General features: G+C 38.5%; 2 protein-coding genes across 3 annotated transcripts in view; one reads left to right on the forward strand and one right to left on the reverse strand.

The window, feature by feature from the left end:
* The window catches only part of MFN1 (mitofusin 1), a 28,037-nt gene extending 25,333 nt beyond the window's left edge, over positions 1–2,704 (forward strand). For both annotated transcript variants that reach the window (XM_067301634.1, XM_067301635.1), the window contains exon 18: positions 978–2,704. In XM_067301634.1, the coding sequence (XP_067157735.1) occupies positions 978–1,047 (70 nt within the window). In that variant the 3' untranslated portion in view covers positions 1,048–2,704. The remainder of the gene's footprint in view (positions 1–977) is intronic.
* A 637-nt stretch (positions 2,705–3,341) lies between these two features.
* Positions 3,342–17,172, reverse strand: part of GNB4 (G protein subunit beta 4) — a 34,481-nt gene continuing 20,650 nt past the window's right edge. The window contains exons 3-10 of the mRNA XM_067301636.1: positions 14,338–14,376; positions 13,791–13,897; positions 12,748–12,811; positions 11,845–12,007; positions 11,586–11,652; positions 11,263–11,464; positions 9,722–9,938; positions 3,342–8,355 (exon numbers count right to left, since the gene is read on the reverse strand). Coding sequence (XP_067157737.1) covers positions 8,249–8,355; positions 9,722–9,938; positions 11,263–11,464; positions 11,586–11,652; positions 11,845–12,007; positions 12,748–12,811; positions 13,791–13,897; positions 14,338–14,376 — 966 coding nt within the window. The 3' untranslated portion in view covers positions 3,342–8,248. The remainder of the gene's footprint in view (positions 8,356–9,721; positions 9,939–11,262; positions 11,465–11,585; positions 11,653–11,844; positions 12,008–12,747; positions 12,812–13,790; positions 13,898–14,337; positions 14,377–17,172) is intronic.

Genomic DNA, 17,172 nt, shown 5'->3' on the forward strand with positions numbered 1-17,172 from the left:
CCCTGCTGAGTTCGGTGAGACCAATGTTTGCTGTGACTTTCCAGCTGAAATGAGGCAGGTAATTCTAACGCAGGAGTGCAGAAGGGTGTGCAGCAATACCTATTTTCTTCAGCCTAACATCAACTCTAACCAAAGAGCCATTCGGTTATGATAAAATAGATGCGTGCTCCTGTCCAGGTGAAAGAGAAGAGCTCCCAAAATACTATCTCCTAGATCATGTTTTGTCCGAGTCTCTCTTGCATGGGGGAGATGGCTTTCTGGAGAATGTTTGAGGATGTCTTCCATAGGTAAAATGGGGTGGCACCCCCCCGAAGAACCCCTCCCAACAAGAGAGCACTGGAGCAGTTGTACTGTGTTGAGACAAGAGTCATTCAGTCTAATAATGTTTTTTTTTTAGTACTAGTAATAGGTGTTTACAAAAGAGCACCCTCTAGCAGTTAATGGTTTAGGGACTTTGGAGCCATATGTTGCATCTGAGCCTCATGCTCGTTTCTGCCTGCTGTTAGCCTGCTCTTGCTGTGTGCTGGTTCTTGATCTTGGACGTTCAAGACCAAAATCAGATGAATGTTTAGCTGCGTCGTGTGCACCCCATGGCATCCTGTGCTACAAGAACATGCCTGAACGGGGTGGGTGGTGTGAGGAGCTGTGCTGAATGCCCGTTATCGGGGGGAAGCTGAAGGATGGCAGCTGCAGAGCCTCTCTTAACATTGAGGAGGAGGAAAACCAGCGCCAGGAAAGTCCTAGAGGGACCTGGCACAAGACCTTTGGGGAAATGGCAAGGTGTCTTAGATGGCTCGTGGCCTGCCTCTGCCTAGCCGGTGTCCTGCAGGTACAATATCCAAGGCTCCGATCAGAGCAGGCACTTAGATTTTTCTAGTGCTCTGGGTTTCACTAATAGAGGAACAAAAAGCAAACGCTGATGTTGATTCTCGCTACTTTGCGTTGTAGTAAATCCGTTGTTTTTGTTTGTTTTACAGAAATAAAGCCATTCACCTTGAGAACGAACTAGATCGCTTTACAAGACACTTTCTTCAAAAGAGTAAATAAAACTTCACTGCTAATTTTCCTGATGATCCTTTGTAGGACAAAGTAGAAATTTTACAGATGATACTTCTCCTCTGTGGAGTCACATGAAATGAATTATATTTTTAATGTTACTTTGATTACACTTGTTAATTAATTACTGTAAAACTTGGGTTGGACTCTGACAGCAAACCAAATTGAAGAGCTGTGGCACCCAGAATATTATATGCATTTTGTTAGTTTGAAAATTTTGATTTAAAAAGTATATTTAAACACTAAATTTCTTTGGATGCTTAACAATAAAAACCCAAATCCATACTGGTTTGTATTAGTATTTAGCAGTGGCAAGCCTCGCTTCCTGGCATCCAGGAGTTCATGCAGGGAGGGAGAGCTTCTCGCAGTTACTCCAGTTTTCAATTGACAAGGAAGAGCCAGTGGTGAAGAACGCTGCTTTTTCCTATTTTTTTTTTTTAATGAAGGGAAGTATTATTTCTAGCAGGGGGAAAGGACTCTCGATTGTTTTGAAAGCAAGTGAAATTTTTTTGGGCGGCAGTTCCTCTTGTCCTTGTATGGAAGTGAAAGATAGTAAATTGTAGAGCATTCACTAATGAAATGCAGTAGGTGCTACTACACTCTGGCTACCTTGTTTAGACAACATGGCATTGCTGAAGTCAAAATGAACTTACTACTTAAGTGTCTCAGCTGTCTGTGGGAAAGCCAAAAAGCTTGTTAAGGGGTGAAATGGTCATTCGGCCCCTGAGAACACCACTGCCACCCACGGTCAGGTGAGTTCTAGGTGCATGTGGTTACTACGCCAGCATGAAGGCAAAGGAGAATTTTTTGAATAGATGTTCTTGGCACTCAATTTTTTGCATGTTAGGTAAGGAAGCTTAAGGTGTCAAACTGGAGCTTGAGAAGGAAGCTTAAGGTGTGAAACGGGAGCTTGAGCTCCTGCTACTGCTTTCAAAAAGCTGATTGATAGAGGCTGTTTCAGAGATTTAGCTCATGCAATATCCTGCACAGGTCCATGGTTCTGTTGTGGGACAGGTCTCTTCCAGGTGGGATTTAAGACAAGTACGTTTGACTATTTTACCTTTGCTCAGCTCCAGCAGGTCAAAAATCTTTTTTTATTTAAAAAAAAAGTTTTTTTGCTGCTGACATCTGTACTCTTACACCTACGTTTTATAAGCAGACTTTGTAAAAATAACTTATTTTGAAGGAAAAAGCCTTTTCAGAATATTTATATATTTTTTATGGACATGTTTAACATGACTAAACAAAGTATTCGAACTTAAACCTAAAAGGTAGGGAGTTGCTATTTTCCAGTAAATAAGGGCTATCATAAAAGGAAATAGGTTTAAAAAAAATCTAATGCTAGGGGTAATTAACTATTTGAAAGCAGACAACTTTGTTTTGACTGTAAAGTATTTCAGTGTTTGTTCTTATTTGACGATGCTAGCAGAAGCATGGCTCTTTCAAAACTTTCATTAGCATCTCATGTTTTGAGAAAAATTATGAACTATGAAAATGAGTAACTAACTGCCTAGCTTTCTTGTACATGAAGTTACAGATGTGTACTGATGCTCGTTTCTGAAGCATTTTTATGGACATTGTATCAAGCTGAACCTTTACATGCATGTATACATTTATTAAAAAAATAGTATCTCTGTGCTCTAGTAAAGTTATTTGCCAGCTGTATAGAAGATATGAACACCTTAAATGTTTCTATTGTACATATGCAATGGCTGTCCACTACAGAATATAAACTTAGCACACAGCAATATTCATCCATTAGATGCTGTGTTTTTGAAGAAAATCATTTATCTTAAGGAAAAGGCCAATCCAAAAGGAAAGGCTGAAGGTAACTGCCACATAAACAAGCCACATTTCATAACAGGAATGTTGCTGTTAAGAATGAATGAATGAAGCAGAATCAAGGTGGGATTGTTTGTTTGGGTTTTTTTTCCCCCCAATCCAGGGTAAGTAAGTGGCTAATTTCTGGCCTTTTTTGCTATAGTATTAACATGCCTCTGAATTTATTCAGCCCCGGTTTCTCAGAGAGAAAAATGTCTAAAACCACATGGCTTTGTATCAAAAAAAAAGTTCACATTAATTATTTGTTCATAAGGACTTTCTTAATATTGTCTGTTTAACATGCATACAAAAAAATTCAGTTCATTGGGACAAGATAACCAACAGCAAGAAAGAATCATTGTAGTTACTGCAGGTTCACACTCAGAGCCACGGAAAGAATCTTAATCTTTAGAAGAGGCACAGTTGCAATTATGGTTTTAATAAAGCTTTCACATGTGACACAGTCTGGTTAAAAGCACTTGTTTATTGGTTACAATATCAACTCATGGCAACATCTTTCACTGAGCCACTGTACAAATACAAAGAAAAGATCCATCGTGGAAAAAAAAAAAAGCTATAAACAGAGTTCATAGCAAATGATTTTTTTTCACAGGGAAGTCTTTTTACAACAGCACTGTTAAAGAACAAATGGCACAAGTCCCTGGTTTTTTTAATAGCTTAAATAAAAGCTTTAAGACTGTTTCTGAATACATACACAATCCAAAGGCAGTGCAGAATCACTTCATAATTGGTAACATTACTGAAGTTTTCCAAAGTAGTCAGCAACAAGTATAAAAAAAAAAACTGATGAGAAATGCTGGAAACTAAAGGCAAAGTAAAATCAAGCATGTTTAGAAGCAATTTGTTTGGGACTCCTTTGGATGTAATATGTACTACAAGTGTTCAGATGCTTTTATTTAAAAAAAAAAAAGAGGAGTAAAACACAAATAGAGCACCATTGTGTAAGTAAAACAAAGGCTTGAAATATCTAAGACTATTCCACTGAAGTCCATATTAGTTAAAACCTAAACATACTGTGTGGTATAAGAATGTCAGGCACATGTAATCTGTTATCAGTTATATCAATTAGTAACACTGTTCACACATTTACCATAACAACACTGCATTAACATTCTGCATGTATTTTACATAACCAGCAATTGGATAAAAAGGCTCGTGGTGCCTCTGAAGTGTAGGAAGTAGTTTTACCAGCATGCATGCCAGGTTACTGTATACAAAGTGCACCATCAACCCATGCTTAATTACTTTTACAGGAAATGCTATCTCAAAAAAATCAGTCATTCTGCTACACAACCATTTATACCAACTATTTGAATTAGCCAATACTTACTCTCACCAACATCTTAAAGCACAGCACTAAACCTAGTGGAGGTGACAGTGTCCTCAAAGAGGAAAGACTAAGCACTCTTGGAATGTTTTCACAATGTTTTCATTCCACCTTAACATAATGTGAACTTCATTGTGGGACAAGCGGTTACACTAACTGAATTAAAGAGTTAACTATTTCCAATCCATGCATTACAAGTAAGCACACTAGGACCAGCTGTTACGTCAATTCAGCTTTGCCAAGTCAGGGTCAGGCCCTCTCCTTAGGCAGGGGGAAAAGCCTATTTAATCCATGTTCCTATTTCAAATGGTATATTGAACTATCAGATCTGCCAGAACCATTAAGCATCTGCAGTTTAGCACGAGGCAGATGATAGCAATGTTTGGAAGAAAAAAAGAGTCTGGACACGATGGAAACAGGCCCACGTTACTCTACTAAAAGTGAGTATACATTAGCAAGATGCCATATAGGAGCTTTTTGTGGTTTCCCCGAATCTCAACCAATAGCTCTAACAATAAATAGAAGGCTGAGTGTACGTGAGAACGTGCCCAGAAGTTGGGTGCTTGCCTCATTAGTATTTTCTATTACAGAAGTTAAATCAACATAAGAAAATTCTGACAAAAAAAAACTGTACCTGAATAAAATAAGTCTTGTTATACAAAGCATGCAGTTCCCCTTCCCAAGCTATAACTGATTTACTTTTGTAAGAGAGGCTGGGAAGAGTTATTTTGCCACCAATTGCTTTGGCACGATAGTCATATAGTTACTCTAGTTCTGTAATTACATAAGTTATTTGAAATTCAGGTAATGCTGTAGTCTGGCAACAAAGATTTTAGGACAGTTTAAGATGTACTTACTAGTGCTGCAAAATCCTCTATATATGAAATGAGTTTGCTGTCATAGTGACCAGTTAGAAACCACACTAAGCTGCACGCTTAAGCCTACATTAAACTGTAGGCATATACCCTTTTCTTTCAGATGCAAAGCTGGGATGAAACCTTTCAAGTGCAACCTAAAAAGGGTGATTTTTAGTAGTATCTTCATAATAGAAAGAGGGAGTTGGAGCTTTCACCGTTAAACCGCATCCATTTTAGTGAGTGCATCAAAGTTCACGGAAAGCTGTTTAAAACAAGAAAATACACAGCCTTTGCAAGTTCATTATTTGCCCTCTTATATAATAACAATGTGTTGCAATAATTCCATTGTTTTTTTTTTTTTTTTTATAAAAATGTGTTTTCTGAACTATTTACAGGCCAGTAACTAAACAGCAAATATCACCTTGGCAGGATCTGTCACAAGCTTTCTGCAAGTTCCTCAGAAGCATCAGGTGCTATGTCCACAGCTGGACTTCTTGGACGTCTCCTTGTGCCCAACACAAAGGAGCCACCTCAGGACCTGCAGCACTACAAAAACTGGTCACCAAATGGCAAAAGCTGGCAGATACTCGCATGGCGCTTTTGGAAACCTCATTAGCAAGTAGATGGCATTCCTTATTAGTTATTTTAAAAGCAGCTGAATCCAACAGACAATTGCCCATCAAACGATGATAGTGAAATTATCTGCAATACCACCTGTATGAGAGGCATTACCATGTTTACGGTCTACCTGAACTTTTAAGAAAAGAAGTTATATACATTTGTAAAATTGTTTTTGGAGTTTCACAAGTAGAAACTAGTTTTAATATCAGAGTGTAAAAAGGGCAACCTGTCTTTGCAACAGCGTTGACTAGGAAATTGGTTCAAAACACACTTTTATGGAAAAAGATATATATATTTTTTTTCTTTTTAGAAAAGAACATTTTCTTAAAATTCCTTAGTAACAAATTTTCAGAATGATTCACTCAAGGCAGCTGTGAAGTTAAAAAAAGGAAAAAAAAAAATCAAGTGTACCACTAAAAAACAAACAAATCTGCAAGATCCCAAAGAGCTTGCTCACTTGAAAGAGTAGCAAGTATTACTTACATAAATAGTTCTGTTAATGCAGACAGATCATAAAACAAGCAAGATGCTGAGGAATTCCTGTGACATACAATACTGTGCGATTTTGGTCCTACACCACAGTCTGCTGTTAGTAAATGTATACTTGTCTAGCACAAGATGTGCTTTAAAAAAAAAAAAGTGAATTTACTGCGATTGGTACATTTATTGGCACCTTAACCATTGTAGACATGGCAAGTTTACAGGCACAGTCTGGAAGTACTGAAATTTAAGATTACAAATGTCAAAAACTTGACAAATAGTGGTCTCGGCAACAAATCTGTTTTGGTATATTACAAAATACTGGGCACTTATATTTATTACCTGACCCAAAGATACCCAGACTCCCCATACTTTTAGATGGCAGCAGATTAACATTATCTTCCAACCTGATAATTTAAAATACACATATTTAAAATAAGTCACTTCAGAGAAGCCAATAGACTTAATTCCCCTTTCCAAAAACACCACAGACTTTCCGATTCCCGAGAGAACATCCATTGCAAGCACGGGCATGCTGCCAGGCACCAAAGAGTTAAGCCATCTCCCTGGGTGGTGTGAAATGGCAAGAATCACTCGATTTTTCCTATATCTGCACTCAAGTGTACCCAACCAGAACCTATCATTTATAAGCAACTGACATCAAAATCAGAAGAAGTGAGGACCAGGAGAGGAAATGGCTATTTACAGTGTCAGAATGCAGAACGATTAGCGTCTAACAAGCTGCCATGGCACAGACTACTGTGACCATAAAAGAACAAGCACATCACTAAGAGTATAGTACAAAATTTATAAGGGTCACACAGGTAAGTAAAGTTATTTGGTTCACTGTAAGTTACACAATTTCTTTTATAATTCACACTGCTCAGAACTGACAACAAGCACGTTTGGTTGTGGTATGCTTCGGCAGCCCCCCAGTTTTGAAGGGGATTATACGTAATTAACTGCACATTTTAAATCTCTAAGATTTTTAAGTGAAGTCCTCCTGAATGTCTCAATTTATTGTGGTAATTGCAGAGCAAGCTTTGCAAATACACTGCTTTCTGCGCACTAAATATCATGGCAAATCATTGTGTTAGTGCAAATCAGCTAGAGTTAGTGATGGGCCAAAACTACCTCATTTAGAGCTGAATTGTCAAAAGGAAAAGCACTCAGCCACTTAATGACAGCGATGCAGGTCACTTGGCTTCCAGACCCAAGGACTGTACGGATTAACTTCTGTGAAAGGCTGCAGCAAGGAAGCTAATACTTCTGGAACCGGACTTTTTTTTTTTTTTTTGCCCGCTGTTGTTGCAAATCTGCCTGGCATTAACTCCTTGGTGTTTGGAGGCCACGACTGCCAATGGATGAACCAGGAACCACTGGCTGGAAGGAATAACCCCCATGATTAAATAGGCAAGCAGGTCAAGAAGTGAGTGAATAAGGCGCTAGGTCTTAACTGGGAGTCTCTCCAGGGCCTTTAAAAAAAAAAAAAATTCAAATGCCTTCCATTATAAAAACACATACATACCATTGGCTTCACTTTATCTACAGTAAATTCACAAAAACATTTAAAACAGCAAGCTAGTTCATCCACTACAAAACTCAGAAGTGACATCTCAGGTTAAAAGCAAAGCTATAAATGTAGTTCCTTAAAAAATGCAAACATATTTCTTTACATACAGACAAATGTTACATGATTGGCTGCTATAATGTGTATATTCTGTTATGTACAAAAAAAGTACAGGATTAGCAGACTCTGAGCACAAGCAAAAACCCTTCAAGGACAATCTAACCAAACCACCAAAAACAAAAAGACTGGCTCTTAGTTTGTCGGTCACCATGATTATGTGTGCTGGCCCCTTTTAAAAAGTCAGTGATTTCTTCCCCCCTCCCCTATTTCTTCACTTGAATTTTTTATAGTTTACAGAAAGCCTTTTTGTGTAATAATCAGTGAATAGAAAAACTTCACCTGCAAATACAAGGTAGAAATGTTATTTCACAGCTATAGGCTGCAGCATTGATCTCTCCAGATCTCAAATGGAGAATGTACATGTTTGGCTCCCAGTTAATTCCAGATTCTGAGAAAACTGTCCCAAGACCCTGTAGCTACAGCCATGCCGTCATCAGTAACACCTAAACAGCTGACACGGTTGTCATGGCCAGCAAGGACACCTGGAAAAGAAGAAGTAAGGAAAGTTAAAATTCACAACTTCAAGGCAAGGACTTCAGCTGTTAGGCTGCTCTCCTAGATCAGTCTTCAGGCATTCTAAAAAAGATGTAATACCAAAGCTGATCGTACTCTTTTTATTTAGCCTGAAGAACCAGACATCATAACAGCTCTCTCAGGAAACTAATTTCACAACAAACAGGTTTTTAAAGACGTGTATGTACACACACACACACTTTTGTCTCCATTTTTTTTCCTGCCTTAGACTTTTCCTCCTTTTTCACCCCAAAGACCTCCTTATCCCTAATCAGGCTCTCTGCTGTTTTTTCCCCCCATTTTCAGCAACCCTGTCTACAATTTTGTCCATCAAGCACTTACAAAAATCAAATATGATGTTTTGTGACAGTGCCCTGAACACAGAACTACCTTACCGTTTCTCAAGTTTTGCAAAACCTAAGGATTAACAATCCCCTATATATCGTATTAGAAAAGCAACACTGTACACTACCTCTTCACTTTATTTTTTTCTTCTACCCTTTCTTGCACTTGTCCATCTCCCTGCCCGATGTTAGTGTATCCAGCTTTATTAAAACTTAGCCTGTACGCCCCTTATGGAAAAGGATGTATTTTAATAGCAGAATTAAGGCTCAAAACCGAACCAGGCCCCCATGGTTTAAGCTATTGTACAAGCTTAAACTGTACTGTACAAGCTTCAGGTGTATTGTGTCGAGAAATAAATACATCTATGCTATACCATAAACATCTCTTGCCTATCCTGACAGAGGTGATTAATTCAAGGATTACAAGCGTCTTCCTCCCGTCCCTCTCAACGGCAGGAAATTACGGTCCCCAAAGCAAAAAGATTACTGTAAATGACTCCCATCTGAAGACAACTTTTATGCTGCCGAAAGCATTACTTTCTGTGGCACATGCAAAAGTCAATGCAAATGTTTAACTTTGTAATACTTAATTCCATACATTTCAGTGACACACCATTTTTTTTTGAAGATATAATTTAATTCTGTAGGCTGTTCCTTAGCCTCGAGAGCTGGTTATCTTCCAGCATAGAGATATACAATGGTCAATGCCCCAGAACAGCAGCATCTCACTGACAGGAGCAGTTATTATATTATTTATTATACATCATAAAGATGAAAAAGTAACACAGTGTAACAACTGGAAGATATGATCAAATGCAATATAATAAAGGATACCATTCTAGAGGAAAACAGAGTCAGGAAGAAAGCAGATTCCACCACAACAGCAGTGGCACTGACAGTGAACTAGCTCTGCATTTCACATAGGTTTTGACTATCCATTTTTTGCTAAGGAAACGGAAAACTTCAGCTCATTTCAGTTACATGTACCCACCTGCTCTTTCCCCTTTCAGAGTATCCCACACATTGCAGTTGAAGTCATCGTAACCTGCTAGCAAAAGGCGACCACTTTTTGAGAAGGCTACAGAAGTGATTCCACAGATGATGTTGTCATGCGAATACATCATTAGTTCCTGATCCGCACGTAGGTCAAAGAGTCGGCAAGTGGCATCATCGGAACCAGTGGCGAATGCATGTCCATTAGGGAAAAACTGAAAGTTTTAATTAAGAGACAGGAGTTTGACGCCAGAAAAATACATTGTTCGTGCATTATTTCAACAACCTAACAGGTTTATTTCACCACGGTGACCCGATAAGGGCTTAATAATACATTAAAAATAAACAAGCAAACAAAAAAAAAAAAACCCATCAATCTGGACGTTAAAAAGAAAATACTGCATATACGCAGCTATGCAACAAACACTTCTGGAATAGTACTGACTACGCTTGAATGACTGGAATTTTATCTAGCCAGTTCCTGCATGCGGTATAACAGAAATCAAAGGGGATGTAACTAACTCCTATAAAACGAAGCAGAACGCAACTATTTGTGTGCTGGCGGAGGGCCGCAAAGACCCGTGTGAAGCGGTGCACAATGTTCCATCTTGAGCTGGTCAGGCAGCTTGGCTCAGTCAAGATAGAAGATTGCAAGCAAGAAATTCAATTTCCAAAATCTACTCCAAATCAAAGCCCATCTTGCAATAACCATATTGATTGAAATAGGAATGAAAGGAGCTCAACACATCTCAGGATTCTCGTCTAAGTATAGGAACTGCATTTTTTCTACTGGTCATGCTTTTGGTATTTTCTCAGCCTTAATAATTTTTCATGTTTATCAAAAACAGATGTAGTTGAGACTTAGGTTTCATTCCCTATTTATCAGGGCTTGTATCTTGCAGATCAGAACATAGTGTTACTATGACAGAGGAAATATAATCCAGTTTATAAATATTACAAAATGACTTCAAGGATGAATATTCAACCTAAGTACTGATTTTAACTTTGCCTTGCAGAACATTTTGCTGAAAGCTCTTCTCAATGGAAGAAATCAAGTACAGTTTTATAAAACAAAAAAGTTTAAGATGGGGATGCTTGGCTATTTTATTCCCTCGCGGCAGATCACATTAACAAGAATTTTCAGTTTTAACATGTTGTCACAGTGAACAAAGTTTCCCTCCATTCTGTGCTTCTTAAAAAAAAAAAAAAAAAAAAATTGCTGCACTTAAGGTCTCAGTTGTTGATCAAGAACATCGCTGAAACTATTTCAAGAACATTTCAATGCATCACAGATAATAGTAACAATAATTGTTATAAATTAGATCACAAGTTATTAGAAAGTCTTTTTTTCTAACATTAAAGACCCTATCGCTTTCTACGAAGAAGTGTTCATTATATACAATTTAACAGTCTCTTCCCTATCAAAGATACCCGATTTAAAAACAAGGTAACACAGTAGACTATAAGCTGAATTTATGCAACTATAGCTTTTATCCCCCCCGCCGCCCTTCCCATGGGGAAATACGAACGATCACTTACGCAAACTGCATTAATGTCTGACACGTGCCCTGTGAACGACTGCCTGCACATTCCATCCCGAATATCCCAAAGCTTGGAGGAGGCATCGCAGGCACCCGAAACAAAAGTCCTCATATCCGGACTTAGAGAGAGACTCATCACATCGCCAGTATGCCCAGTGAACGTGGTGGTCTGTTGACCAGTTTCAATATCCCACAGAGCGCTGCAGATAAAGCGAGAGCATTAACACAATGTAATGGGTTACTGGAGAGTTTCAGTTTTAAATACAAATTAAGGTATTGAGGGAAAAAGGAAAAAAAAAAGCCAAGAGCTCAAAAACTAACCAAGTGGTGTCTCCTGAGCTGGTGACAATTTGGTTGTCATCTAGAAAGCGACAACAGGACAAGTATCCTAAAAACAAAACAGTTATGTTAGTTTTACACCCAACAGCAATGACTAAAGTTTAAGACCCCAAAGTAGTAATTAAGGTTTTCCTGTATCTAGTGTGTAAACCAACAAAACTATTTCACAACACATCTCAAAGTGGGCCTGTTCCATTTAATGTAATAGAAAATTTGAAGTTGAAACAAAAATATGGCTGACCTGTATGCCCCGGCAGCTCTCGGCTCACTCTCACGTTGCCCTCTCTGGTTTTTAAGTTGTATATGGAACAGATGTTGTCCAATCCACCACAAGCGACATAGTTGCCAGAAGGTGCATACGCGCAAGTCATCACCCAGGAGGATCTCAAAGGAATGGCGTGCATCTTCAGACAGACAGAGCTCGTTAGTGCTACAGCACATCGTAGCATCCACCTTTACTTAAGTCTTTCACATCTGCTTATGAATTGTAGCAAACGCACCAAACAGATTCTCTATCATAAATTTCAGTATCTTGATTTTAAAACATATTACAACCTATATTCATATTTACATATGGCAAGTTTTCATATTTACATAATAACAAAACTATTCCAAATCTAAACATTTACAGCATTTGCTTTTTCTACCTAAATTTCTTTGTTCAGTTCTTCTACATCTCTGAGCTACATGTTATAAATATATGGAGACTGGACAGTTTACAGCAGCAGATCACCTCTCCACACTCTACTTAACTTTACTCATCTGACAGGGTTTTTTGCTTTCTCTAACCCAAAAAGCAAAGTATTCTTGTAAATTCTGAGGTTGTATGTTTCTACAATTTAAAATAAACCAAAATCATTGATTTCAGAAGCAGCAATATACATGCAGAAAATAAAAGCTATAAGCTACCATACTAGCAAACTGCAGTGAAGACACTTAGTACTATACAGAATTAATTCTGAGATGCAAAACTGACACACATCTTCAGTAATCAACTAGTCACAAAAGGAAAAAAAAAAAGTCTTAAATTAGAAAAAAAATGCTTTATCAATTTTTGACTTGCAAACATGGGAAAACAGACAGAAAACCGCTTAAACAGACAAATTATGCATGAATTATTGCTATGGATTATAAATAACTCTACCTTATTTGTTGTATAACTATCCCAAATAATTAATTTTCCATCTTGAGAAGCACTGACTAGTAGCCTAAATAGAAACACAAAAAAAATTAATGTAAGATAAATGAAAAAATTAGTTCTCAGAATAGATATATGTCATGCATGATTACCAAGTGATTCAGAAAGACTTTCAGTATCTCCCATTACTTATTTTTTAAAATTTTTAAGGCCACCATTTGTTGGAAAATCTGCAAAGAGCTGTATATTACCTGACAGATGAATCCCCCCTGTCCACAGGGACTCGTGATTAACAACAGACAAGAACAAACAACTCACCTCAAAACACATATTTTATAAACTCTCCCCCAAAGCAGCTTTTATCTTTCATATACTAATATTTTAACTATAGAGCTACACAATGACGAACACTAAAATTAGGGGAAAAAATCTTGAGGGCAGATTTTGGAAATATTTCTTTTTGGATGATATGAGGGAGAACACAACACAAGGCTCTATCAATATCTGACCACTAGTTGCTTAAAAACAAACAAACAACCCACCCCACATTCGCAAGGGGGCACAGCAAAGCCCCTTCCTACTAGGTACTAGGTCACTTTACTTGCTACACACACACACAAAAATCTTTTTCAATGAAACAAGTTTTGTTCTTAACGTTCTCAAAATTCTGTTATTAGAGATGTTATATAATTATTCAACATTTTGGAAATTACAATACCCATCATTCCAAAAACATGCCCCATCAGATACCCTCCACTTAAGTGGATTCAAAGAACTTAGTTTAAACTAAAAGAAGGAAAAGGCAAAATGTCTGTGGTACGAACAAGCAATTTCCTCTCCCATCCCTCAAGCCTTTTCTTTTACTACTACGCAATCCCCACTGGCTTTAAAAAAGCAAAATGTAATTAAAAGCAAACAAAAAGCCTCCAGTCATGATGCCCCTGTGAGGGTACCAAGACAACACGGCTCCCAGAACCGACATTAATTCTTACGCAGAGGATCCTACTTCCAACCCTTGAACAGTAGGTTTAAGGATCACTTGCACAAACCTTGAGTCAGATCCCCAGTGCATAGCATAGATTTTGGCTAAGTGACCTCTAAGCGTACGCCTTGTTCGCATTTGAATTCGACCCACTGAGTCCAGACTTGTTGTGATCTGAAAACAAATAAAATAAAACCCTGAGACGCTGAGGACTATCTTTAAAATACAAAATAACTAAATACATTTGAACACTGATAGAAAATAAGCTATCTTGGCATGCAATGTTAAAAAAAAATACTGGTGAACCACCCAGCATTATTTCCATGCAACACTGAGGAAAACAGATTTTGCAGAAGACACAGTAACATACTTCGGAACAGCTGTAACTGAAACTTCAGAAAGTCATTGAAGATAATATCTAATACAGAGGCCATTTCTGATTATCAAATCAGAAATTTTTCAAGCAATAGCCATGGAAGAAAACCCTCAAATATTTACCGTACTGTCATTTTTTAAAGCATGGTGGCTGCCATTTGAAATTTCAAAGCAGAACTTTTGTTTATTTGTTTATTTTAGTATCAAGGAACAGCCTATACACAGAATCAAGAACGTACCTGAGCAAGAGTTGTGTCACTACATGCTTTCCTTGCATCCTGAAACAGAGAATAGAGCAATCTGAGTCTAAAATGCAACACTGAGCATCAACTGAAAAAAGCGACTAATGGAAAAATAACTTTAAGCTAGGCTTCACCAATTTTTAAAATACAAAAAGCCCAAAGCCAACAACTTACATGGCAATATACCTTCTGTCACCCTAACACGTTTTACTGCCTAGGGAATCTAAAGCACTGGCACACGAGCGGGGTAGGGAGGAGGGCATCAGGAATGGGTCATGCCCTGGCCGCCTTTGAGCCTCACTTTCTAGAGAATACATGATTTGCAGGCATTTGAAGCCCACTTAAAGTCCCAGCCCCTTCACCCTTCCCCTTCCGTGGCAATGCATTCAGTCACCCAAGGGAGGAACTCATCCAGCTGAAAAAGAACTTTTCATACGTGATAACGCAAGAGCCTCAGTAGCACAAAACTTGCTAAACTCACCTTGCCATCACAGGTGCGACAACGCTAGTTACAAGAGGCAAAACGGGAATTAAACAGCCGTTATTTAGGGTGCGGGACAGACCACAAGCTTACAGTAACTTAAGCTACTGATGTACTTCATACAAAATGAAGAAAAAAAAACCCACAAAACCAAATAAACCCACTGTACATTTGCATTTACACCACAAACAAAGGGCTGCTAGAAGATTAGCATAAGACAGTTTACAGGCTAGATTTGACTTTGTCTTGGCTGAAAGCAAATGCTATCACTCAGAAATGAAGTGCAGAACAGAAAATCAGGAATCAGAAGAGTTAGATCTTATCTCATCGCTGAGAAATACTACAGTGGAAGGACAAAGAAAATACCATCTTTGACCCCAAACTAGGCTGGCAAAGAACAGAAGAGGAACAGGTAGGAACATGAAAGCCAGATTCTCCTATACTATCCTGCATCCTAGTGACTGATGACTCAGTTTTCCTGCAAGGAAACTATGAAACTAGAACAGTTTGGCACTCATATCTCCAGCTCAACTCCCCTTTCCAGAAGAAATGGATACGGGGTCAAACACTCCAGATCTGTTTAAAGAGAACTGTATGTACAAAGAACTCTGTCTTAAAATTAAGGTTTCCACATAAAACATCTGCTTATCTAAACAAGACAATCCTAGTTATCCTAACTGTAACCGCTTCATTCAGGATGGTGCTTCCCTGCCCTATGGTTTGGTACACACAACCTCCCCCTCTTCACAGCCGCTGCTCTTCATCTTCCTGGCAAACCTCAGATGTCTGAACAGTAGCTACTGCCCGTACTGCTTAGGTAGAAAAACTATTCCTAGGACAGAACAAGTTCCTCCATCCCTTGTTTAATCAGAGGGTTTTGAGACATTTCTAATATATACTTATTGCCAGGACAAGTAACAATTAAGATTGCCTAAAAACTCCACTATGAAAATCCACTTTCAAATATTTAATTACACGGAACTAAGCAGGCACCAAAGGGAGACAGGCACACAGAATACAAGAAGGTAACACGCTAGGAAGATATACTGGGTGAATAAGTGGGGGGATAAAAGAACTAGAACTAAACAAACATGGAAGCTAGACCGTGGACAAGTTAACAAAAGAAAAGCCAGGAGCAGAAGAAGAACATGACAACAGGTATCCATATGTCCACTTATACGGACATTTGAAGAAGACTGCGCCTACTGGAACACAGGCTGGAAGTTTTCCAAGTCTCTTCACTCTTCTGTTATCACCAAATATCTATGGAGCCTACAGGCATGGAGTTCCCCCATTAAAGGGCTGCAAAGCCAGTGCCAACAACTGCTCAGCTCAAGTGGCAGCAGTCTGTGCTGCGATCCATTGATTGAATGGGTTCAAATTGAATTTTGAATGACATGGCTGTCCGCTAGGATGATCATACATCTGCGATTTTCCACTCTATTTCTGAAGGGGAGGGAGAGAGGAGAGGAGTGGGGAAAAAAAAAAAAAAAAAAAACACAAAAAGAGAAGAACACACCACCACATTAATAAGAACACAGTCAGCACTCCAAAGTTTGAAGCTGACAAGATTAAGGTAGCTGCATATACATTACAGCACTTTAAAATCTTCAGTCTGGAAGGGACATCACCAGCCCATCTCTCAACATCCGTGTAGGTTGTCCTGTTAACGCAGATGTTACTCTACCCTGTTCTTTAACACCTCCATTGACGGAAGCTTCATCTGAGGAGAACCTGATAATTTATTCTAATGGTTTAATATCCAAGGTGCAGCAAAGTAACTGACACCCAAAAATTTTTGCTGCATCTTAAACCAGTTTCTTCTAGATTTGACTGTCCTGGACATTCAGAATAGCTATTGTTGGCAGAAGCCTTTCGTGGATTGGAAGACATGCTCTCCATGAATCTTCTCTTCTCTGGGTAAGGAACTGAATTCAGTCTTGCTTTGCAATATTGACATGTTACTTTTCTACAAGCACCTGCCTAATTCGGTTCATGGAATGACTGGTGCTCCGGTCTCCTTCCAGGTATTTCTGCTTTTTTCTTTATTTCAGACTGTATGGTCCTATGACTTATTTTCTGCACATTATTTTCACAACAACTCTTGGAGATAAAAAAAAAAAATCTTCCATTTTTCATTTGTATAATAAGAGTAGTAGATTGGACACCTTAAACAAGTGAGCACTTCTGAGCCTAATTTGCAACACTCAGACTTTGCAACACCTGATTTCAGTTGCAACTGCGAATAAACAGCACTCCTGCAACTCAGACTCCAGGCTTCAAAACAACCAAAACTAGGCACTCAGTCAGCAATCACATATGAGAAGCACGGTTTTAAAATAACTGGCTTA

Source organism: Apteryx mantelli, chromosome 9 (assembly GCF_036417845.1).
Source record: "Apteryx mantelli isolate bAptMan1 chromosome 9, bAptMan1.hap1, whole genome shotgun sequence".
Taxonomy (NCBI): Eukaryota; Metazoa; Chordata; class Aves; order Apterygiformes; family Apterygidae; genus Apteryx; species Apteryx mantelli.